The sequence below is a fragment of the Acomys russatus genome, chromosome 21 (genome assembly GCF_903995435.1).
Source record: "Acomys russatus chromosome 21, mAcoRus1.1, whole genome shotgun sequence".
NCBI classification, from domain to species: Eukaryota; Metazoa; Chordata; class Mammalia; order Rodentia; family Muridae; genus Acomys; species Acomys russatus.
In genome coordinates this window covers 48,983,155-49,008,154 of record NC_067157.1, presented here as the reverse complement: position 1 = coordinate 49,008,154, position 25,000 = coordinate 48,983,155, and the positions used below count along the sequence as shown (strand labels likewise).

At 38.9% G+C, this 25,000-nt stretch overlaps 2 protein-coding genes across 3 annotated transcripts in view; one reads left to right on the top strand and one right to left on the bottom strand.

Moving 5' to 3' along the window:
* Tfb1m (transcription factor B1, mitochondrial) overlaps nt 1–25,000 on the top strand; it is a 39,075-nt gene that overhangs the window by 3,815 nt on the left and 10,260 nt on the right. For both annotated transcript variants that reach the window (XM_051164104.1, XM_051164105.1), the window contains exons 3-5: nt 9,001–9,109; nt 10,428–10,579; nt 18,367–18,486. In XM_051164104.1, the coding sequence (XP_051020061.1) occupies nt 9,001–9,109; nt 10,428–10,579; nt 18,367–18,486 (381 nt within the window). The remainder of the gene's footprint in view (nt 1–9,000; nt 9,110–10,427; nt 10,580–18,366; nt 18,487–25,000) is intronic.
* On the bottom strand, nt 20,923–22,128 carry Cldn20 (claudin 20). The gene has a single exon (XM_051164107.1). It carries the CDS (start codon nt 21,961–21,963, stop codon nt 21,304–21,306), a length of 660 nt encoding a protein of 219 aa, XP_051020064.1. The 5' UTR covers nt 21,964–22,128; the 3' UTR covers nt 20,923–21,303.

The following is a 25,000-nucleotide window of genomic DNA, read 5'->3' as shown; positions in this document are numbered from 1 at the left end:
GCAAATGTGTTCAAAACTAGTATATGCAAATACTTGAATATGTTGGAATACCTTTGAGAAAATTTAAAATCTAGGATTTTGTGGGCACTTGACTTCTTTAGATACCTAGTGAGTTTATATTTCTCATCTGGCTTTCCCTAGTTTTCATGTGTTAAATAATTGCATGATATTTAATTGTATCTAGTTTTGCCTGTCAGAATTCATTTCAGATTGCTAATTTGATTTTGGGGGTGACACATGACGAATGTTCATGAAACAAAGGTGATGTTTAGTGTTCTGTTTGCTTTAGGAAGAACATGCCGTTGGCCATGGAAGTGCCACGGTTGTTGTCGTTGCTGAGACTAGCTGATGATGTTCTTTGTGTTCATTCTTTTACCCCAAGTGGACATAGAGAACGTTAACTTGACTTTCTCACTCCTCAAAGAGGCTTCCTAACTGTCAAATCTCCCCATCTGTGATATGCATCTTTCCCATCAATAAGAAGGTGAATACAATCTGTGTTCATTCCCACATCAACTTATAGAGTCCCCTCTGTTTGTAACTAAAGACATCTAAAGGCCAACTATTACAAGAGCGACCACCACCCTCTTCTCTCTCATGCTCCACCATCCCCTGGAGTCCCTGTCTCCTAATTCTACCTCTATTTGCCATTGCTGGGCACACTGAATCTACATTACTCTTGTTCATTTGTTGTCGGTCTCGCCCCTTTGGATGTAAGTGCCACGAGGATAAAGATCTGGGTCTTTATTCCTCTATCACCACTGCATGTCAGTGCTACAAAGCAGGCATGCAGTGTCCCATGTGGTGAGTGAAATCATCATTGACTGTTCTCTATCATAACAGCTGACTAAATGTGTCAGGTGATAGTAAAGTAAATAGCATGGATTATCAAGAGGTTTTGGACTGGTTTTTAAATATCAAAGCTAATTCAAGATAAATCATAGGAAATTTACATTTGATTTCTTATCCATTTCTCAAGCAGCAAAATGAAATTTTAGTGTCTTTTTTGCAGGAAAGGAACTTGCCTTAGAGAGGATGGGCACAGAGGAAACCCTGTCTTGGGGGAAAAAAACCAAAACAAAACAAAAAAAATAAAAAGGATGGGCACTAAATTACCAAATAGGCTCCTTTTTCCTGTAAGGAATGTCTCAGTGTGTAAAGATATGCTCTATTACATGTCCTAAATTAATCATAAAACTGAGCAAAAGCAGAAAGAGAGTGATCTATTTTAGGGATTCCCTTTTAGTGATTTCTAAGCTAGTAGAATTATTTTTTAAAGAAAGTGTAATAATTTATAAAGTATCTTCTGGCTGAAAGTATGTCGTTTGCAGATTAATTCAGTTGTTACAGCATAATCATGAGGTGGCTGTGAGGGAGGGAGCACCTGGTAATAGCATGGAGTATCTGATAATAGAATGGAGCACCTGGTAATAGCATGGAGCACCTGGTAATAGCATGGAGTATCTGATAATAGCATGGAGTATCTGATAATAGAATGGAGCACCTGGTAATAGCATGGAGCACCTGGTAATAGCATGGAGCACCTGGTAATAGCATGGAGCACCTGGTAATAGCATGGAGTATCTGATAATAGCATGGAGTATCTGATAATAGAATGGAGCACCTGGTAATAGCATGGAGTATCTGATAATAGCATGGAGTATCTGATAATAGAATGGAGCACCTGGTAATAGCATGGAGCACCTGGTAATAGCATGGAGCGTCTCTTTCGTGTGTTAGATGGGTGAGGAAACATGTCTAGTATATGAAAGCAGCATAGGTGGTTTTTATGGTAAGGGACATTCATGTTCCCTCTGGCTGACGAGACTGACCCAGACTCTGACTAGTTGTGTGTGCCTATAGGTGAGAAATTCTGTGTGTTTTGCTTTACTTTACTCATAGAATTGTTACTAGTGTTTAGTGAGTGCCTGACACTTGGTAATCATTCAGTGAATCTTTTTGGTTTTCTAGACAGGGTTTCTCTGTAGCCCTGGCTGTTCTGGAACTCACTCTGTAGATTAAGCTGGCCTCAAACCCAGAGATCTGCCTGCCTCTGGCTCCTGAGTGCCAAGATTAAAGGTGTGCACCACCAAGCCTGGCTTTATTGGACTTTTATTAACATCAAGTTATTGTCGACATGTCTTGGGCACCTGGGGTGATTAAGAATTGATCCAGGAGACTGCTAATCAGCAGGTTGCTTTCTGTTAAGTTAAACACTATTGCTCAGGTTGTGCAGTTCTTCGTCATTACTTTGTGGTTGTTTATTTTTCTTCCATTTTTGTGACTGAGAGGAATCTGTGTCCTGAAGGAGAATAAGGTTTTATGATGGATGTATCAGGGAGCTTGAAACCATAGATTTTTTTTCTCCCAGTTGTGAACTTGGAGATAAAGTCATAAATGTTTCCTTTTGTTTGTTTCATACATTAGTAACTATAGTGATAGCTAATATTTCTGAAGTGATCAGTGAGTACTTTGTTTGACTGTTTTATTGTGATTTAATTGAGTTTTAATAAACCACACTTAGTGGAAAGTCTCAAATTACTGACGTGTTGTGGCATCATCCTCACACTGAAGATGGCAGCCATGATCGTGAGAAGGTGTAACCTGCAATGCATTGCTTCCTTCTCCCTTTGCCGAGGCCTGACAACAGATCAGCTTTCTGTAAGGAAGATTTTTCCCCTTTTTTGAGGGTTTTGGGGTTGCTTGGTTTGGTTTGGTTTTGGTTTTGATTTTTCAAGACAGGGTTTCTCTGTGTAAAAGAGCTTTGGCTGTCCTGGACTCCCTTTGTAGACCAGACTGGCCTCAGACTCCCAGAGATCCACCTGCCTCTGTCTCCTAAGTACTGTCATTAAAAAGCATGCACCACCATGCCCAGTACTTTTCTCTCTTTTAGTATTCTATATGACTGTAATGATTTTGTATGTACTTTTTAGTTAATACTGTGTGTCTCTTTTCCATAATTTTCACAATGCTGATGTGTTTATCAGAAGCTTTCTCTTGTTTGTTGGTATATAATATTCTACTGTGTGAATGTACCAATTTTGTAGATATTCACCTTTTGATGGACTTTCTTAGCAGTAGCATAACAAACCATTTGAATATTAGCATGCAACTTTTTTATAAGTGCATGCTTTCATTTTTGTACAGTAAAGACCTAGGGGTACAATATCTGAGTCTGATATTCTGCCTATGTTAATTTTTTTTAACAAAACTACCAAACTGTTAAGGTAGCTCATCTAAATCAAAATCTAATTGTGCTTTTTTAAAAAAAAGGAATAAACTAACAACTTGATTCTAACAACTAAATTATATTCAAAGAAAGTAAATTAGGTAATTAAAGCATGATGGGATTCTGATTGAAATTAGATTGAAACTAGAAATTAGTGAGAGTTCACTAATGAGAAAATCTTCTGGTCTATGAACATTGTATATTAATTTTTTTTATACTTTCTCTTGGCACTGCTTTATAGTCTTTGTGTGCAAATTTTGCACAGGCCAGATTTACACTTAAGACGTTCATGCATTCTGATGCCCTTGCACCCAACACTGGTTTTTATTTTACTTTCCAGTGGCCATTGCTGCCGACTTCTTAGATCTGACTGTATGCTGAAACTTTACTAAACTTCTTTATTGGTGGCTGTTTTGTAGATTCCTTGTTATGTTTATGCGTCTATTAGTCATGTCATCAAATAAAAACAGTTCTGCCCCCATTCTAAACCCTTTGCCTCAGTTTCTTCTTCTTGTCTGACCATGGACTAGGCCTGCAGTACAGTGTTGACCATGAGTGGGCAGAGTGCACACTCGTGCCTTCTCTCTGACTTGGGGAGAATATTCAACCTCAACTGTGATCTTGGCGTTTGCTCTAGGTCTCCTTCTCCAGCTGAGGAAAAGTCTTTTCTGTTCCTAGTTTGTTAAGGGATGGTGTTTTCTTCTTTTGCAATCAATGAATATTGGATTTGCAACAACAACAAAAAGGTGCTCTTCCTGGAATTATTGAAATGTTTTTCTTCTTGTATCTGTTAATATGATGAATTGTATTGATTTTTTTTTTTTTTTTTTTTAATGTTAGTCCAACCATTGCCACCTCTCCTTTCTATGATACAGGTCATTCATGTATACCTATTTATTTTTCTAATTGACTTAATTATAGATTAGTTAACTTTATTGATCTCTAAAATACAACTATAATTTCATTTACTTTTCTGTTTTCAGTGTTGTTGACTCCTGCTCTGAAATCTCACTTTCTGTTTGCTTTGAGCTTCATTTGTTGCTTTCTCTGTAGCTAGTGTAAAGGTGGTCGCTGAGTCATTGACCTGTTCTCTTAGAGATTAATGCTATAGATTTCTGCTTTGTCAGGCAACCACAAATTTTGAAGCATCATATTTTTTTAATTCCATTAAAATTAACTTTTAATTCCTTTTCTGTTTGTTTTACCCACTAACAACTATAATAATAGCTAATATTTATGAAGATTGACCACTGAGTACTTTGTTTTGTATCTGCTTTTGAGGTACTAGGCTAGAGAAAATTTTCAGCAGAAATTCAAAATTCCCTTTTCCTTTTAATTTGTATTTGACTTGTGGGCCATTTAGAGATGTGTCACTTAGTTTGCGCTTTTCCATATATCTTTTTATTTTAATTTCATTGTCAGAAAATTACTTGTATACCGTGCCATAGCAAATTTATGCAAATTTATTTTATAGCATAGAACACAGGCTTAGTGTTTCATATATAGAATGCACACAAAGCCTGAAAATTATTTATTTATTTATTTATTTTACATTTTTGGTATTTTGAGACAGGATTTCTCTGTGTAGTTTTGGCTGTCCTGGACTCACTTATAGACCAGGCTGGCCTCGAACTCACAAAAATCCACCTGCTTCTGCCTCCCAAGTGCTGGGATGCACCACCACGCCCGGCTCCTGAAATTTATTTGTGTGTGTGTGTGTGTGTGTGTGTGTTTACTGGCTGGTTTAAGGAAGGAGTGTATGTCTGGTGTCTAATATTCCAGTTTAGTGTAGGAAGATCAAGGATTCTTCTCAACCAATAGGCTGTGTGCTCACTTCATGGAATCATGGAGACACAAAGGGAATCACTGGCTATTTTAGTATTGCATCAAGCTTTTTGTGATAGGTATGGCAGAGAGCTCATGGGGTTGAAAATCAAATGATCGGTGTACAGACCGGAGTCCCCTTACTAGCCTTTGACCTCCAGTTTGCTGTTGAAACTGTTCTAGCTTTGCCTTTCCCTTAGGAACCTCGGGAGTCATCGCTACCTTTTACCTGCTGGCCAGGAGCCAGATGACAGGAGACTGATGGTTACTGTAGACATCTCCCTTCCGATCATTTTATAAGGTGTTCCCTTATAAAAAGTTATTTTGATATTGTGGCAGAAAGGTCTGTATTTAATTATAAAGATAATGAGATTTTTGTTTTTAATCTGTAGTACATTTTTGAAAAGGAAGATTGCCTTTCTGTTAATTTGCCTACTTTAAACACATAAGTTACTGTAGTAAATTATAGGACAAAACTCTGCAAGTAAGCAAAATCATTTACAGCCAAAGAGATTTCTTTTTTTTTTTAAAGATTTATTTATTTTATTTATTGCATATGAGTACTTTATCTGCAGAAGAGGGTATCAGATTACATTATAGATGGTTGTGAGTCACCACGTGGTTGCTGGGAATTGAACTCAGGACCTCTGGAAGAGCAGGTGGCGCTCTTAACCACTGAGCCATCTCTCCAGCCCCAAAGAGATTTTTTAGTCCACTGTGATTCAGAAGTGTAGAGATGAGTGCAGAAGCAGGTCTGTTGTAACAGAAGTTACTAAGGGTAGGAAAGCTGCAAAAAAAGAAATGGAAAGTCATTCAGTGATAAGGGATGCCGTAGCCTCCATAACCCCTGTTCTCGTACCTCAGGTTACCAAGAAAAGGAAGAAACTGATTTCTGTAGTCTTGGCTTACCAAAGAGAGTTGGGCAGTGTAGTGTGTTAAGATTAACTTCTGCAAGTTCCTTCCTAGAGGGGTGCTGATACATGAAGGTGTGAACACTGCATAAGGAAATTTAGTTAAATCGCACGCTTCTCGTCCTTGATGGGGCTGGGCAAATGAGCTTCTACTGTGGTTTCTTTGCCCTGTTTAAGAAGCAAACACTGACTTAGAAGCTGTAGTCTCCTTTAAAAAAAAAAAAAAAAGGTATTGTAGCATCCACTTACGTTCCTTTGTAAGAGTAGCCTCTTTGGACATTTTTTTAAACCTTCTATCATATACCGTGATTCTTCTCATGTTTTCTTTAGAATTTTGCCTAGCCCTACTGCTAGTATTTATTTCAGCAGAATTTGGACTCTATTATGTGACAAATTAGGAAGAGGATAGTTAATGCTTAGCTCAGACATGTTGACTGCTAGGAGCAGTACTGTGAGAAGGTTGCATGAAGAAACACACCGAATAACTATTCGATACAGTTCTTCTTGTTCTCAAGGAAATTTTAATTTCTACCTGAGCTCCAAGAATTGCATGAGTTCTTTTCTCATCAAATTATGTTGCCAAAAAGCCACCTAGGTAGAACACAGTTACAGCTGCAGAAACACGTTCACTTAATGAGAGGAAAGAATGCCTCTGCATATGATATCTAACCTTATTATTAAAGACATGGCCATTATGTTGTTTCATGTGCCTTTTACAAAACCTAATACAAGAAGAACACTTTCTCTCTTTAGGGCTTGGTATAATTGCTTCTATCACAGAGTAAGAATTACGTATGCCATTATGCCAGCCAGGAGCTAACAGTTCTGATAGTGTGTGTAGCAGTCGTTTTTACATGTGCGCTTCTTCTTTTTGTGATGTGGTGGTCTACCTTTTTCAGCCTTAGTGAAAGCTATTTCACATTGCATTTTAGAAGAATATATTGGAAAACTAACATTAAAATAATAGAACAGCTTGAGAGTGGCTGTGTGAATACTCACCTGTTAGCATGGTAGGCTGTGCTCTGAACCCATCATGTTCTGCCTCCAACGTGAAGGGTTGTTCTGGAAGTGTAAGAGTGATTTCTCCCACCCCATAAAGCAGGACCTGATGAAAACATCTTTCCCTACATACAGTAGGGAGTCTGTATGTGCTGCTGCTGAGCATAGCATTTAAGTGTTTAAAAGGTGGTTTTCTATAATCATAATGTCAGTTCAGTTGGTTGGCCCCACCCATCCTGCCCTCATAACTGCCTCAGGTTCCACTCTAGCTCATTCCTCCTGCAGTGACCTTTTGGACAAGGGAAGCTGAGGCAACACAGTTGTCAGAGGAAACAGACTTTCTACAAGATGGATTTGGTTTGTCTTGACTGAGTGGTAATCATGAATGGGAGTCCAAAAGAGATAGAATAGAAAAGCAACTTTGTACTAGGAAAGGGAAGTAGGTTGCTATTTTTGATGCTTTTAGTATGCAGTAGTGTATGTGAGAGTATGGAAAAATTAACATTTCAAGCAGTTATCAGAGCATTTAAATTAATACCAAAGAGGCAGGTTTACATTGTTTTGCTTTAGTCCTAATTACTAATTACTTAATTACTTTTTATATATTGACATTGTATAACAGACACTTTTAGTTCTGCCTCTTTGTTTTTTGATATGCTAATTTGTTTTGCTTTAATTATGGGAAGCATAATTGTAGAGAAAACTTCGCCCTCTTCATTATTGGTAAATGTTATCATTAAATTCACTGTGTTTATACAGTTCAAACATCCCATATCTTGAAATTACTGCATTTTCTAAGACATATTATCTGAAACTGATTGGTTTAAATTTTAGCAAATCAAGCCAGGTGCAGTGGCGCACTCCTATAATCCCAGCACTCAGGGAGGCAGAGGCAGGTGGATCTTTGTGAGTTTGAGGCTAGCCTGGTCTACAAAGTGACTCTAGGACAGCCAAGGCTACACAGAGAAACCCTGACATAAATAAATGAATAAGTAAATAAATAAGCAAACCATGATGGCTTAAAATAATCCCTGAGTGTTAATGTCAGAAGTATGGAATTTAAGCATGGTAAGCTCAAAGACAGCCTGATATTTATTTTACCGAGGACACCAAGAAGAGAGTTTTGTATTGGATGCAGAAGGACTTCATACCCGGTTTGGCTCAGCCTTAAGGCTCATCTAAGCCAAGGGCCCCCTTTTAGCGTCTGATGCTAAGGACTGAACTAAGGAGAAAAAGCTCAAGAGTACAAAGAAAAGAGTTTTGTTGGTGGTTAGTGCGGTTTTGTGGGACTGGGGTAAAACACAAAGATTTGCATATGCTGACAAGTATTCTATCACTGAGCTAAGTCCCAAGCCCTTACTGTTGTCTTTTGTCCTAAGAAAGACTGAAGGGGAAAAGGAAACAGGTAATTGGAAATAGAAATAGGCTGAGAGGTAACTACTATGAAAACATGCACGATTATTCTTAGGTTGACAGTGACTGTGATTCAGGAAAGTAAAGATGCTGTGGTCAGGTGTGCCTCAAAATGTCACGTGCTGCCTGGCCTGGCACGGGACTTTCTGCTTACTTTGGATTTACTCAAAGATTACATCAAAAGTTTTGGGTACATTAGAACTCCTTTGTGTACATTTGGTGTATACAGGCTTAGTTGAATCAGCTCATCTTCATGTACTTTACTCTGAACCCTCAATATTTCATAATAAGGCGTCTTAGTGTGTTATGTTGACGTTTCAGATGGAAGTTGAAAGTTATGGTAAGTTCCATGCGGAAACACAAGTCATTCTAACTCTCTAAATTAGACTAATATGCTATTTGTTACATCCTAAGCCATCTCCCCATTCTCTATTACTGTCCCTAAGCCTTCATTGTGTTAAACGGAAACACAGTGGTTTCATTGGCCATGGATTGATGTCAGTTCAGCAGTGACCACCCATAGTGTTTAGCTTTCCCACCAACTAAATGCTGTGCAGGGTTAAGAGTTTCAGTTTTGCTGCCCAGAAGTTTATGAGCTCATTTTATTGACCTTTTGTACACTAGATGCTTTCTGATGCAGCACCTGGAAAACTGAGGATTGTCCATGGAGATGTGCTGACATATAAGATAGAAAAGGCTTTTCCAGACAACATTAGAAGACAGTGGGAAGATGGTAAGTGCCTTTGGTTTGAAGAGGGGGGCTGTTTGTTGTTTGTTTGCTTGTTTATTGCTCTGTGGGGGGTTGGTCATTCATATCACAGATATTTGTTTCAGCTATTGCATATCTATTATAATAAAGCGCTTGCTTTTGTATATTTCTATTGGAATTACCTGAACAGAGTTAAATAATGGACATTGTAATTTTTAGCCAGGATGATCTTAAACTTGAGAACTCTCCTGCTTTAACCTCAAGTACTGTCATTGCAGGTGTGCACTACCATGGCTGGTTTAGCTTTCCCTAATTCCAATTTTCTTGTCTCATATCTTCACATTTTAGTTTCTGTGCAAATAAACTTTATATTTTTATGATACTATACAAAGTCTTGTTACTATTTTTCAAATGTTTAAACCTGGCTACCAAAAAACTTTATCTCTTTTTCCTTTGCCTTCACAGTGACTCTGACCAGCCAAGGCATTCTTCCTTCAAAGACAGACGGTTACTGGATACCTGCAATGTGCAGCTTTTAGGAAACCAGATAGTCTAAGGCATATGGATTGCTAACAGAACTCGCAGAATAAGTGGAAGAGAGATTTTGACAGATCTAGCCATTCCTATATCTCTGGCCTCCCCAGGATCAGGCTCCTTCAGAGTTGCTTGTGTTCATAGTCTCTACCTTCAAGCTGACCCTCTCAGCACAGAGCCTGCAGCTCTGTCACTGACCCAGCCATGGTAGCACCACAGCCACCTGATTGTCCTGTATCACCTTCATGACTTCTCTGCACTATCCTCCTGATTAGCAGACCCCACCATTCTCCCAGGCATTTGGGAACTATTTTTTGCCAGTGGTTTAGAGGTTTGGTGTTTGTAGTTTTTTCTCTTGTTGCTGTTTTTTAACCCACTTCTTGTTTGATTCTGAGATTTTCTTTTTTGGCATCTTCTTATGCTAATGATTTGCCTAGATTACCCTATCCCTCTGGTTTTATTTTTCACCTAAATATTTCAAGCATTCAAATCTTAGACGCAGCTTGTATCCCCCTCTTGGGCATCTAAATGATCTGACAACCCCATGGGTACTTGAAATTCATTGTGTCTAAAGAAAATATCTTTTTCTTTAAAACATCTCATTTCATGAGCTTTCTTAGAACTTTTTCCTCAATAAATACGGAACTGTGAAAAAATGCATTTTAGGAGAACTGAAAAATACTGAGTTGTATCTTTTCATATGCTTTCATTTGATTCTCATAATATCTAGTTTGTTTTACATTAAATTAAGATCATATTCAGAATATAATCTTGTATTCATTCCAAATTGTTTTCTTCCACCAAACAGATCCTCCAAATGTACATGTTATTGGAAATCTGCCTTTTAGTGTTTCAACTCCATTGATTATCAAGTGGCTTGAAAATATTTCTCTTAAAGATGGACCTTTTGTTTATGGGAGAACTAAGATGACGTTAACATTTCAAAAGGAAGTGGCAGAGGTAAATCTTTTCTTTTTCTGGACATTTCATTGTATTATCAAATTTGCAAACAAAATACTACTTTATATTTACCACTGTGTTTTCTATGCCAGTACTTTTCCATTACAAATAAAAATACCAACAAAAGTTCTTCCAAAAGTTAAGACATGTAATGAAGATAACAGATATGACTACTAGGTGCTCCCGATGGAGATGAATTATACTTGTCAGCCAAGGAGGGCACTGTGGTCAGCACAAGGCCTGCCATAGACAAAACCCAGGAAAGAGGAAACCTGCATGATGTTGGCCGTCCACTCATAGATGGAGAGTGGCCTGTGCTGTCTTAAAGTTACTCCTCTGCAGTTCTCAGGGTGATACTTAAAAGACAACATGACAAATTTGATACTGAAGAGAACTTTATTATCCAATCCATAGATAATAGATTTTCACTTGATCCTCACCCCAACACGCACACGTCCTACCTCAGTGGTACCTGCTCAGCCTGCATTATCATGGCCTAAGTGTTCTAAGTTTACAGAGTGAACCTCCAGGGTAAGCAAGGGCAGCTGACAGATACAACAGCAAGGGAAAGCTTAAGGAGAGTATCTGCATCCTATAACCTACCTCACTGATTGCATCTCCTCTTTGCTCCCTAATACTGGGTAATAAAGACTGAGTTTTGGATTGTTCCCTTCCACAGTCTTGTTATATAGATTTGTATCCATGTACATCATATACTTGAGGTTTGTCCACTCTTAAGCTTTATTTAAGAAGCAATCATACAGTATGTATGTGTGTTTATTGTAAGCACTCAGGCTCACACATGTGCTCTTACTTATAATTTATTTATTTAGCTCTTATATCCTGCCCACTCTTTCACTATTGTAATCTGTCCAGTCTCATAGTTGGGGACCCAAGATTCACTTCAGCTCTTTATTACTATGACTGAAACTGTTGTGAAAACTCTTAGGCACAGGGCAAGCTTTGGATAAGATGTATGTCCAGAAGTGAAAATGCAAGCTTCATTCTGGTTAGGTAATGCTAAACTGTTTTCTGGAGTCATCAGGCCTTTCTGTTCCTACCAACAGTGTACCCATGAGTTCATTTTGCTCCATATTTTTGCCAGTTCTGGGTATTATTAGAGTTACACTTTTTAAAAATTAATCTAGGGGTGATGGTGTGCTGAACTGTATTTTGTCTTTGCTGAATTTGAGCGAAATGGAGCAGCATTGTATCTTTGGGCCACTTGGGTATTTTCCATTGACCTGCTTGCTCTTGCTGACCTTTATGTTCCTTTCTCTTCATTTCGCTGGTGCGGAGCTGTTACATGTTCTATGTACTAGTCCTTTATTGGTGCAGGGTACTGCAGTCTTCCTTTCTCTGTGCTTATATTATTCTTTTTACAGTGTCTTTTGAAAATCAGACATTTCTTTTTCTTTAACGTTTTTACTACCATATATTAGTTCAACAAAATTATGGGCTTTATTATGACACTTCCACACGCATACATATATAATGTACTTTGATTCTGTTCACACACAGACATGCTCCATTACCCTCTCATCATTTCCCACCCACCCACCGATCTCCTTAAAGATCAAACATTCTCCATTTTTAATTTTTTTCTTATTTTTATTTTATGTACATTAATGTTTTGACTACATGTGCATCTGTTTGAGGGTGTCAGATCCCTTGGAACAGGAGTTACGGACAGTTGTGAGCTGCCATGTGGGTGCTGGGAATTTAACCCAGGTCCTCTGCAAGAGCAGCCAGTTCTCTTAACCACTGAGCCATCCCTCCAGCCCCTGACATTCTCCATTTTTAATTTATGAAGTCTCATATCTTACTGGGAAAATCATTTTTAATGTCTTGAGATTATGAAAGTATCTTTCTGTTCACTTTTCTATCCATAATCCATGTGGGGTTGATTTTTGTGTACAGTAAACGTAAACTCTGTTTTACTATTGTTAGCACATAAATCTCAGCCCACTTATTATTATCTGTCCATCACTGGTCTCTGATGAGCAGCACTCTGCAAAGGCCAACGTAAGTGCTGCTCTGATTATAGACACCGGGGAGATGGTGAGGTGTCCCAACAACAACAGCTCTGTGGGACAGAGGGGGACGTCCTCAGGAAGACCCTCAGGTGAGGTCAGATGGATGAATTTTGACTGAATACCTGTCATGTCACATTTGCATGCATTGAAGAAATAGTTGGAGAAGCTTGGGAAAGTTTAAGACTGAATTACTGATAAATTAATAGGATCTCAAATGCAGATGGGGGGAAGCAGCAAAGGGTAACACTGGACGGGAAAGACATGGCTTAGTGGTTAGAGAGCTATTTCTAATTATACCTCATTGGTAGATTTGGTTTCTTCTGCTGGTGGATTATTTGATAGTTTTGTTCTGGAACAACATAATAGAAAATCAAAGCATTGGGCTCTCTTAATTCTTGGAGGAAAGAACGGGGGAGTAGAGGCTTAAGTAGTGGAGTCATGTTTTCAGTGACTCAGCTGGCAGCTGTGGTTTTTAATGACAGTGTTGTTTTGACTTCACCATAGGCAATTATTTTTCTTCCACAAAGGCTTATTTTAGTTAAATTTTTGCATGAATATTGAGTTCGTATCAAGTCTATAATTTATGGAATGCATTATAAGTATGGGTAACACTGGCTCTTCTGACATTTTTTGCCGGTGAAAGTTTCAAGGGAAGACTGGGTAGTGGTACTGACTAACATGGCCCCTTGCTTTGAAACACAATCATGAGTGTAATATTCTGTATTTCAGCCACAGATGTACTTTTTAACCTCTACTTTGTTGTGAATTATAAAACAGTGAAATAATTGCCTCCACTTATTCTTTTCTCAGGACTATAGGATCTAATGTAAGGATTTAGGCTGGCACATTAAAGGGTGTGCAAATGGTGATACAGCTCAGAAAGTGAGTCAGACTGTGCCGCAGTTTGAGAGCTTAACACATCCCATCTAATCTCTCTGTAGAGTTACAGCTGGCTGGGAGTGCTTCATTGTCTTCCACAGGTTGTAGAGGGCTCGTACTTGAACACAAGTAATTTTGCTAGGCCTATGGGTTTTTTAAATGGTTTTAAACCTCTCTGTCTTCCATTTTTAGGAGACTTTGGCTGGTCATGGTCATCCCTAGTAGGGAAGATGATGCCCCTCTATTAATGTCCGTTGGCTCTTGCTGGGGACTGTAGCTTTTTAAGTACAAGTATAAATTTCCCACTTAGTTATTTTAGGTGAATAACAAACAGACAAAAGGAAATACTGTCTTTGGGAATTCTTTCATGCTTTGTTTTCTAATCCTTAGAGGGATTTTTAAAACTTAAGGTTTAGTGGTTCCCTTTTACTGAAAAATTAACTCGTTCAGTATCCTGGCCTTCATTATTAAAAATTATCTGTTAAGCCTCCCCATCCTAGGTCTCCAGCTTGTCCCAGAGATTCCCCAACCCCAGTTTCCCTTCTCTCTCCTGGCCCTCTCACATCCGTCTCCACTCTCCCTGCATCTGATCTCCCCCTTCCTCTCTACCCCCTCTCTCACCCAGTTCCCCCTCTCCCTCCACCCCCAGTGTCGGTTTTATTTCTTCTGAGTGGGAGTCAATCATCCTCTCTTGAGCCCTCCTTGTTACTTGGCTTCTTTAGGTCTGTGGATTGTAGAATGGTTTTCCTGTTTAGGGATGTCTGGGTTGTTTCCAGTTTTTGACTATTATAAATAAAGCTTCTGTGAACGTAGTTGAGAAAATGTCTTTGTGGTTTGGTAAAGCATCTTTTGGGTATATGCTTAGAGTGGTATAGCTGGGTCTTGAGGTAGAACTGTTCCCAGTTTGAGAAAGTGCCAGATCGATTTCTAAAGTGGTTGTACAAGTTTTTACTCCCACCAGCAATGGAGGAGTGGTCCCTTTTCTCCACATGCTCCCCAGCATGTGCTATCACTTGAATTTTTGATCTTAGCTATTCTGATGGTGTAAGATGGAATCTCAGAGTCAGTTTTATTTGCATTTCTGATGACTAAGGATGTCCTAGAAGTAGCAGATACTGAAACAGAAGTGGCCAAATCCTGTAGCCAGGCAGAACTTCCAGTGGAGTGAAGGGCACACCAACCCATCCACAAAACCCTCAGCCCAGAATTTGTTCTGCCTACAAGACGTGCAGGGATAAAAGATGGGACAGAGATTCTGCTATCCTTGTAGACAGGAGCCTAGCATAACTGTCATCTGAGAGGCTTCATCCAGCAGATAATGGAAACAGATGCTGAGACCCACAGCCAAACATTGGGCGGAACTCAGGGAGTCTTATGGAAGAGTGAGGGGAAGGATAGAAGGAACTAGAGGGTCAAGGACACCACAAGAAGGCCTACATAGCCAACTAATCTGGGCCCATGGGGGCTCTTAGAGTCTTAACCACCAACCAAAGAACATGAATGGACTGGTCCTAGGCCCCTACACATATGAAGCTGATGGGCTGCTGGGTCCTCAAGGGGGTCCTCTGACAACTGGAGCAAGGGCTGTGTCTGACTTGGACTTTGTTGCCTCCCTCTGGATCCTGTTTCCCTAGCAGGGCTGCCTTATCTTGCCTCAGTGAAAGAGGAGGCCCTTAGTCCTGGTGCAACTTGATGTCCTGGGTTTGCAGTGGGGCGATAGGGGACTGTGGGGGAAATGGGTGGGAAGATGGGACTGGGAGGAGAAGAGGAGTGGGGATGTGATTGGGTGTAAAGTGAACAAATAAAGAAGTGAAGCATCATCTCGTGGTGGCTTTGGTACTCCTAGCTTTACCTGTGCTATGTCTAATTTAAAAAATGGTAATACATTTTAAATGACTAATAGGCCATTAACTTCTCATGGTAGCTGTTACTGTAAAGTCTTTACAGGCTTCCTGGACATTGGCTTGAGTTTTTGCTCAATGGATTAGCAGTTCTGCATGCTGCTTTATTCTAAGGCTCAAATATTATCTCCACAACCTGGTACATTTGTTATGGAGATGGAATAGGTCTAGATTATGGATTAGTATGCCCTGTCTCTGATTGTACAAAGTGCTTCATGCTTAGAGAGAAATATATTTAACTATGCTTTAAGTCAAATTAGAATAATTCTGCCCTTTTCATGTTTAACTTTTTTGTTAAAGTAGTTTTTAAACTTTTGAATTCACCATTGGAAACACATCTTTCAAATGTAAAGTAGCATATTAGCTATGTCTTAAGGAGAAAATCCAAGATGCCCAATTCTTGGGCTCCTTTGTAACTATCATGGTTATATTCTTGCTGGATTTTAAATATCTGCTTTACCACTGGGCACAGTGGATCATGCCTGTCACCCCAGCACTTAGGGAGCTAAGCAAGAGGATTTACTTGAGAATATATACATCTCTTGCTTTTATAGTATACTGAAGAGGGAGGGATGAGGTGGGAGATGGCTTCCACTGTCAGAGTAGAAGCTGTGAGAGCTCCAGTCATGTCTTAGGAAATTCTTCTGCTTTTCATTGAAAGCCTATTTGTTTGTTCCAGTTTACTTTATTTTATGTGTATGAATATTTTACCTGTACAGGTGTATGTGTATCCATGCCTGGTGCCCACGGGCTCCATTGGATTCCCCAATACTGGAGTGCTCTTAACCACTGAGCCATCTCTCCAGCATCCCAAAACTTGTTTTTGTCTTACTTAAGGTGAAGTTCTAAAAAGCCAGATTATATGATATCTTATGCCCAGACCAGGTTAGGTGCAGCAGTGGAAAGAGTGTAACGACATGAGGTGATGTACGTCAGTGAAGTAAGAGGGGGAAGACCCAACAGCAACCGCTCTGAAGCTGCTCCTGAAACCTAGCATGGACGGCCTGCCATGCGCCTGGCTTCAGATGTTTCTACTAGTGTTTGTGATCTTGGTCCTAAACAGCTCACAAGAGTCTTGGGGTGTTCTCAAAGCCCAAGGACAAAGAGACATGATACAGTTTAGAAAGATGAGTGATCTTTGTATGTACCTATTACTCTCAGTCTTACCCAATTTTAACATATTTTCCATTACCTTCACCAATAAGTCGAGAGAGAGAGAGAGAGAGAGCGAGAGAGAGAGAGAGCGCGCGCTGTGTTAGAAGTTGTCATTCCCACATGTTTCCTGTCTGCATTGTAGGTGTATATGTATGCACACAAAAATCCTAAGAATTTTATGTAAATAAAACAGATCATGCTTGCTTTTGCCACTTTAAAATCTATACTCTATTGGGGCTGTAACCTATGCTAGTAATCTCTCTTATTCATTTTAATGGTTACTTCATATCCCCGTTGATAAAATTATTGGCCATTCACATGTTAGTGGAATTGTTATGCTCCACTTTGGGAATAATGTATATATTCTTATGTAAGTATATATGCTGTAAAATTTCAGCTTTTATTGCCAAATTATTGTCCAACATGCTTATATACCAATTTCTGCCCTTTCTACTCTCACTGCTGTGCATAGAATCCCTGTTGCTTCTAATACTTCCCACCCTTGACTAGTTCTTTTTAATATTCCTCATGAGTGTGAAATTATGGATTGTTTTAGTTTTAATTTGCACATCACTGCTTTGTTTTAAGTGTAACATAATTTATGGTTATAACTCATTTATTTGTTCTGCAATGATTTACCTTATCAATATTCTGGTTGTTGTTTGTCTTATGGCTGCTAATGTCTAGTGTGTAGGCATCTCAGTTGTATTGTGAATACTAATGCTTTGGCCCTCTATATACGTTCATAATCTATGATATATCTTGATAGTGTTTTGACTGAACAGAAAATACTTTTAACAGAAAAAATATATACATCTTTAGTAACTTCTGCTTTTGCATCTTTAAGACATTCTTCTCCACTTTAGGGACTTAAATCTTATTTTTCACTCATCATTAATTCATTTACAGTTTGTCTTTTGTTATGGTACAAAGTTGGGACTTTCGGCCCTCCCCCCTCTTTCTTGTAAGTGCTTAATTACACCTGTACCACTTAATGAATGGTCTGTCCTTATCTTTTGTTTAGAGATTCACATCTCATGTATCAGATGCCTACATGTGCTTGGTCTGTGGCTAAGGCTTTTGTCCTGATGGTCTGTTTGTGTTAGTAGCAATAATGCCTTAATTTTGATATCAGATGGGGTGAGTCTCCCACAAGCATCATTGGTATTATTCAGGAGTGTGTTGGCCATTCTTGATACTATATAATTTTTATCCGAAGTTTAATTTTACATATACATAGAAATTGAAGTTCTTTTTAGAAATCTCGTTGAGATTCTCATACAAGTTGCATTTTATCAATTTGTTATGTACTTAGTTTATTTCAAAATAAGTCATTGGTTAAAAGAAAAAATCCCAGCTTTTTGCATAAATTATTTGTCAAGAACAACCTGTATTTCAAAGGTTCTTGAACAGTCAAGGTTTTATTATATTTAAGGAAATCTCTTTAAATTATCTTTATATTTCTTTGTTATTTGTTAATTTCTTCATAAAATATTTATTGATTATTTACTTTACATATGACTTCTATTATAAAATATAATAGCGGCTTGAAAGTCTCTGATACTCACTGTTGGTCTGTGATTTTCTTCAGTGCATTATACATGATACAACAGACACTGTACAGTACGTGTCAGCAAATGAAGCTTGTTCCCTGAGACTGCATGTTTATGTCACATAGCGTGGATGTGTGTGTGTGTGTGTGTGTAGTAATATATATAGTTTGACTTTAAAAATGAGCATCAAAATTTGGATACATTCTGTCTACTCAGATGGGATTAACTATTTGCCAAAACTTAAGTTGTTTGGCCTTTTGTAGAGACTTGTAGCCACTACAGGAAGCAAACAGCGCAGTCGTCTTTCCATTATGGCCCAGTACCTCTGCAACGTTGAGCACCTCTTTACAATTCCAGGAAAAGCTTTTGTTCCCAAACCAGAGGTAAGTATTTGCGTCTTTATGTTAGTACATGAGTGTAAACTGTTGTATTTCTTCCACTCAAGATACTTCATAGGAAACGATCTCTAAGATCTAAAACTTATGTGCAGATTATACCATAACTCTTTTTCTTTCACTTCTCTTGAATAAGAACTGCAAAAAAGATCACATCTCTTTTTTGTTTTTAGTTTCTGGTGTGTGTCTGTGCATGCGCATCCCCACACTCATGCAAGGACTTATGTCCCGCGATGTGCATGTGGGTGTCAAAGGACGACTCTGTGGAGTGGCTTCTCTACTGCCTTCAAGTGGGTTTCGATCTCGGGTTGCCAGGCTTGCGCCTTTACCCACTGAGCTAACGCACTAGCCCCACAGTAATTTCCTACTTACAGAACTCTTACTCCAGCTGGTCTCTTCCCCTAGATCGGGTGATAAAATGTCAAGGTTTATATGGTAGCAGCAGTCATTATCACTGCCCTCTACTCTTAAAGTATCCTATTTATGGAAGTTAAGTTACATGGTCACCAGTCCTTGAGAAAATAAGAGAAAGATTTTTGTGGTTTCTGAGAGTGATCTCTAGTTGACACATACTAGACATTTATTTACTGTGAATATTTTTGGCAAAATTTTTAAGCTGGTGTGTATTTTAGCAAAACTCACTGATTGGTAAGTTATTAAGGAATATGAAGCCTGCAACATCGGCACCAACTGGGATCAGGCATCCAGTACACAGAACTTGGGGCATAAATCATATCCTGATCACAGCTGTGCATTTGTATGCATGTATATATGCATATATATGCACAGGCATTCATAAGTGGTCAGTAGGTCAGAGTTAACCATGATTTTTAAAAATATTTTGACTTTTATATTGGTAATAAGTTAATCTATAACCTGTTATTTTAGAGCTGGATACTCTTTTGTTGCAAGGTCTGTCCAGTGCGTTGCTAACAGCATCCCTGCCCTCTTCCCACTGGATTCAGTCCCAGTGTCCCAGTTGTGACAACTCAGAGTGTCTCAGGCATGTACATGTGCTCTGTGTGCTAAATCACCCCACTGAGAACCAGCAGAGAGGACTCAGAGCTGCCTGTGCCTTGGATGCTTCCTGTCAGCATTTCCAGTCCATAAAGAATTGACCTTTACTTGGTGAAAAGCAGGTGCTTCTTGAGAGTTTCAAACATTCCTGTGTCTAGTTAAAAAGAAAGTATTTTAGATAAATAAAGTATTACCTGGACTATATTAAATGACATTTGACATAGGATTCTGGGCCACGTAGACTGTCTAAATACTGATACATTAAGTAAAATGAACAAACCCTATCAAGATCAAAGCAGTCCTGTCACATATTTACCTATAGATATTCTTTATTAGCAATCTTTTTAATGTAACACTTTGTTTCTTTAGGAAGTATTTGACCACCTACAAGGAATTATATTATAAATAATCATTTAGACTTCTACTGAAATGGCCCCCTTTGTTTTCCCATGAAGTAGCACCTTTTTACTTCTGCTGTCCTATTATAAAATGACTGTGCAGAGCACGAAGGGCTACAAGTAAATGGAGTTAAAGTAGTTCAGTCTCATTTCTATATACACAAATGAAAATTATTTATTCATATAGACAGTCTTCCCACTTTTTAAGTTATTAATGTGCACTCTTTTTCCTTCAGCAGCTGCATTATGAACAATCACTAAGCACAAATTAGCAAATAGATTACTAGAAAACCTCAGTGTTTCTCTTTACCTGGGAAAAGTCCAAATTTTTGTTAGAATATTTGAATTACATGTCATAATTTATATGCATATTTAAAAACATTCTTTATACTTTAAAACTTATTTCACTTCTATTAACTGAAGATGCTCATTTATAAGAGAATAGCAGTGTTTTGTTAACTTGGATAAAATTTGAGGGGAAAAGTACAACTTAAAGGTGACTAAGCTGAGCATCGTGGTACATGTCTATAAGCCCCAGGACATAGGAGGCAGTCGGTTTTATCTAATAAGACCCCGTCTCAATAAAAAGTAACTTAGTCAAATCATGAAACGTGAGGTTCATTGGGATGGGGTAAAGCTAAATAATTGGAGAAATGAACTTAATTGTTTTCTAGATCCAGAAGAAAGTTCTTGGGTAATTTAAAGCTAGCAGGGCTTTTATTACTTAGCTTGTATTTTAAAAGTGCCATATTTTAGTTTGTTTATATTGGCTTTTTTGTGCTGCCATAGCATCCACCAGTTTATTAATTCTGTCTAATCTTAGTTTGCATAGATTATATAACACATATGAGAAATTAGAATGCAAGTTGGGACTTGGTGTGGATAGCTTGGGCAATACCTGCGTAAGTTCTGTTCCTCTGTTCCTAGGGTCTCCTCATATCCTCTGACTTTAAACAGAAGCAGGTTACTCAGACATTCCCCACCAGAGGGCAAAGGAAGGCGGTATTCTTTCTCAACATCCCTTGGTGATAGTGTTGATCAAAAATATTTTATACTTTGTAATTAAGAAAGACTCACCTTAAAAAAAATCAAAAAGTTACCTTTAAAAGTAAATTAATACTGTCACCCATTGCCTTACTAATATAGTCAGGTCCTCTTTCAATTATATACTTTTAAATAAAACATGAATACAGTATTGGGAAAATAACAAAGTTCAAGACAGATATAGTGTATGTGGTAGTTTGTTGGCATGTTAAAGTACCTCATAATTTTTTTAATATTTTTTACTCTCTGTACAGGAAGTTAGGCATAAGTGTGGTTTCTTTTCTTCATTCTAATAACATTTTAGCAGGCTCCCAGAAGCCTTACTGCATAGTCACTGCACAGCTCTTTACACATAATCCTTCAGGTTATATGCTAAACTGCTCCTTGGCTGCCAGGAAGAGAGATGTTTCTGCTTGGGAGGGTAGATCCATGGTTCTGCATTCTTTTTTATATAAGAAGTGCAGAAAATAATACCAGAGAAAAGTAGTAGCATCGCCGAGATGAACCCAATGTAGACAGCTCCTCCAGGTTCATATTTGTTGCTTTCCGGAACAGTCAGATCTAGAAAGTTCGCTATGATCTCCTTGGTGTACCACACTGTTGGGATTAAACCAGAGATCCCTGCAGTGATGAAGCAGACACCTCCAGCAAAGGAAATCTGACTCTTGGTGTGTGTGTCCCCTCCTAAATGAGTGCATTTCATTCCTACTATAGAGATGCAAATCCCCAAAGCAGACAGAACACAGGACAGGACCATGGTGGCCCTGGCAGTCTGCACGTGGATGGGGAGCGACAGGATGGAGTATTTCAGAGTGCAGCTGAACATCCCAGTGCTGTACCAGGTGCAGTCCATCCACAAGCCATGCACCTGTACAATAGCAGTTACAATGTTGGAGCCCAGGTCTGCATTAACCTTCCAGTTTGGCAGCAGAGTGGCAGAGAGTACTCCAGAGGCCCCAGACAAGGCCAGGATGAAAGCAAGGAGCTGGAGACCTGCCGAGACCATGGTGTCACTCTTACTTCTATTCTCCTGGAAGATTGCGGTGGTTAATTGTGGTATACAGTCAGCTCTGTAGCTATTTCTGTGCAGTTGAGAGCCAAATAACAAACACTATGGAAAAAGCAAAATCATGATTGAAGGAGGAGGAGGAATAGGAAAATCAAAAGGCTTCACCCAGGAGCCAGAACACCCCTGAACACCCTTGTAGCCCTGCTACATGCAGACACACACATGCACAGACACAGTGGATGAGAGGGGATGCTGACCATTTAGACACTTCAAATTATAGCTGTAGTATATGATACCGAATTTTTTATCATTGTAGAGCACTTTAAATAATTTTAAACAATAAAGAACATTTTCAAATCTACCTCCTCCAAATAATTTATAAATATTAGAAAAGTTAAGAACTGAAAAATAGATTGAATTAAATCTTTTTATTCAGCACAAACAATGTGTGAAACTTATGACCCAGTATATTTTTTTAAGGAAAAAAGGAAATAGAAGGAATTTAGAGTTCTGCACAGTCCTTACCTAGATTTGCATTTGTTTAGCTTCATATCCCTGGAACTAGCTTATGAAAATGTAAAACCGTTTCTACTTGTAACAAGAATGATTCCCAGTTACAATCCGGAAGGGTTCAAAACTGCAAAACCAACTCCCCTGAATGATTCAGAAGCAACGAAAACAAATCCTGAAAGTCCATGCCACATTGTTGGCTGTAGGTAAAATAACACCCCTACCCCTTGTTTCACTATGTATAACTGGCTTTAAAACAAAAACAAAAAACTACTTCCTAATTTCCGTCTTCATATTCCTGTTCACCATTATGCACTCCATCTGATAGTATTTACTGCTTTCTTTGAGATAAATATAATGGTCTCTGGAGTGCTACACTGTCAGCAGTCTTTTTTTCTGAAATAATTAACGATCTACTGCAGTGACTGATATGGCTCTTACACATGCTTAATCCACAGATGGGCACTGTGGGCCTCCTCAAACCAAATAGCCTGGAGGTGATTCTTGGTCTCATGTTATTTCTCCAGAAAATGGAACATTTGGCCTTTTCTTTGCTCTTCCTTCCTTAGACTGACTTATTAATTTTCTTAAGAGTTCTAGAGCTGAAGGAAACCTCAGCTATAATCTTGAGTGTGATTGTTTTGCCTGCCACAGTCTTCTGCAGGGCTGCCACATGCAGTTCTTTGATCGCTCTGTCCTTCCTCTTACTGTGTTTCCCACTGCAGTGCTGCATTAGAGACAGAATTGTCTGGCTGCGTTACGCTTTTTCTATTCAGGAAAACTCAGGCCTGGGTAGGGTACGAACACGACACATGCTTTGGCTTTCCTTCTCACCCAGAGGCTGTGGTCTGCCTTTATAACTTAAGGTGATACTAATCTGGGCCTCTGTGGTAAGTGCAAACCTGCCTTGGCTGTAATCGAGTCTCTAAGACATCAGATCCTACTCTGCCTGGATTGAGTTGTTTTGTTAATCCCATGATTTTAGGGAAGGCTCTCCCTGGGATTTACTTCTTGAGTCAGCCTGTGTACAGGCTTAATGATCTGAGGACTTGATCTGCTGGTGAGCAGTTTATGTCTTGTTTTCCAGATTTCCTATCTATAGCAAAGACAGAACAAAAGTTAAAATCTTGGGGGAGGGGCAAGCACTTATGTGTACAGTTTTATAACAGCTCTTGTGCCTTCAGACTGAGAGACAGCCTCACAGACTGTCTTCAGCCCAGGAGTTTCCAGGAGTTGGGATCACTGTTAACACTGCCTAAGATTTGATGGAATAACTTTGTTTGTTGGTCAGTCTGTATTCAGCTTTTCCATTACAGCCACCTTCTTTTCATCAAACATTACATTTTCTAAATTTTGGCGTCATGTAGACCACAATCAGTTGTCACAATTAACAAGTCCTGGGAGCAGGTAAATACTAAGACATTGCATCTAGTTAGCACAGTACTTGCTTCCTGCACAAGATGACTTCACATCCTCCTTGTGCCTAGAGAATTATGAAAAAAAAAGTTCATTAAAATGAAGGTGACTGTCCTGCTCCAGGACAAACACACTAACGCACTGGCATTCTCTGTTACACTGAGGATTTTTCTCTCCAGCCACATGCATGATAGCATGTTCCATCAAATTTCAGTCTAGAGAATCAAGGCACACTTAGCTCAGCAATTGTACCAACAGCAGTGATAAGGAAGTGTGAAAGCCAAGGGAGCATAGGTGGGAACTTGACTTGTTAGGGAGACCACGCACATGGAGAACAAAACCTAAAAACGTCCAGCCTAGGAGCTGCTCGCCAAAAGGAAGTCTGTAGATGGTTTTCTTTTTTCAAAGTTTATAGCCAGTTTTTCAGAAAAGATTCATTCATACCAAAAAATACTTTTAGACAGATATGTAACTTCTAATTCAAATGAAGCAATACCAAAGTTCTGTACTTAGCTTTCTGAACAATTTAGAAGCGTTCCATACCTTTTGCCAGTAGTCCACAGTCTTAACGCCACCCTGAGTTGACTCCTGCTGTCTTCAGTGTCTGATGCAGAGAAGCCACGTGTAGGAGGCCATTCTGAGAATCTGAACAGTCCTGTGAATTGCCGACCAGGTAGCGGGAAAATAACAAGAGCTCCTCAGAGATGAGAGGTGAAAACTGCTGATGGTGCTAGAAGATAAATACCAGGTTCTCTCTCTCCCTCATTTTTTGAGCTGTGGGAGAGTTAAGAAAGGAGAGGCGGGGAAGGGAGGGAGTTGTTGTTACAACAGGATTTGTTGAAACCTGAAAGCTGAAAATGCTTTTGTGTTCTGTGTACAGAGGAGGGATTATTTGGGTGCTCACAAAAAGGCCCCTTTTCTTTTAATATTGTGTGTTAGTCACACAGTTATAATTTAGTTTTGAATTTTTGTCACTGTTGGAAGATACAATTTTATGTCCTCAGTTAAAGAATGCCCTCTGAAATATTTTTAGCTGGGTTGTGCTTTGCAAATGATAGTAGAGACTATCACTTTTATTTTTCATTCTGTTGTTCTTATCTGTTGTTCT

Excerpts from the sequence above, each read along its gene's own strand:
- Cldn20 (XM_051164107.1), bottom strand. The coding sequence starts at position 21,963 with ATGGTCTCGGCAGGTCTCCAGCTCCTTGCTTTCATCCTGGCCTTGTCT.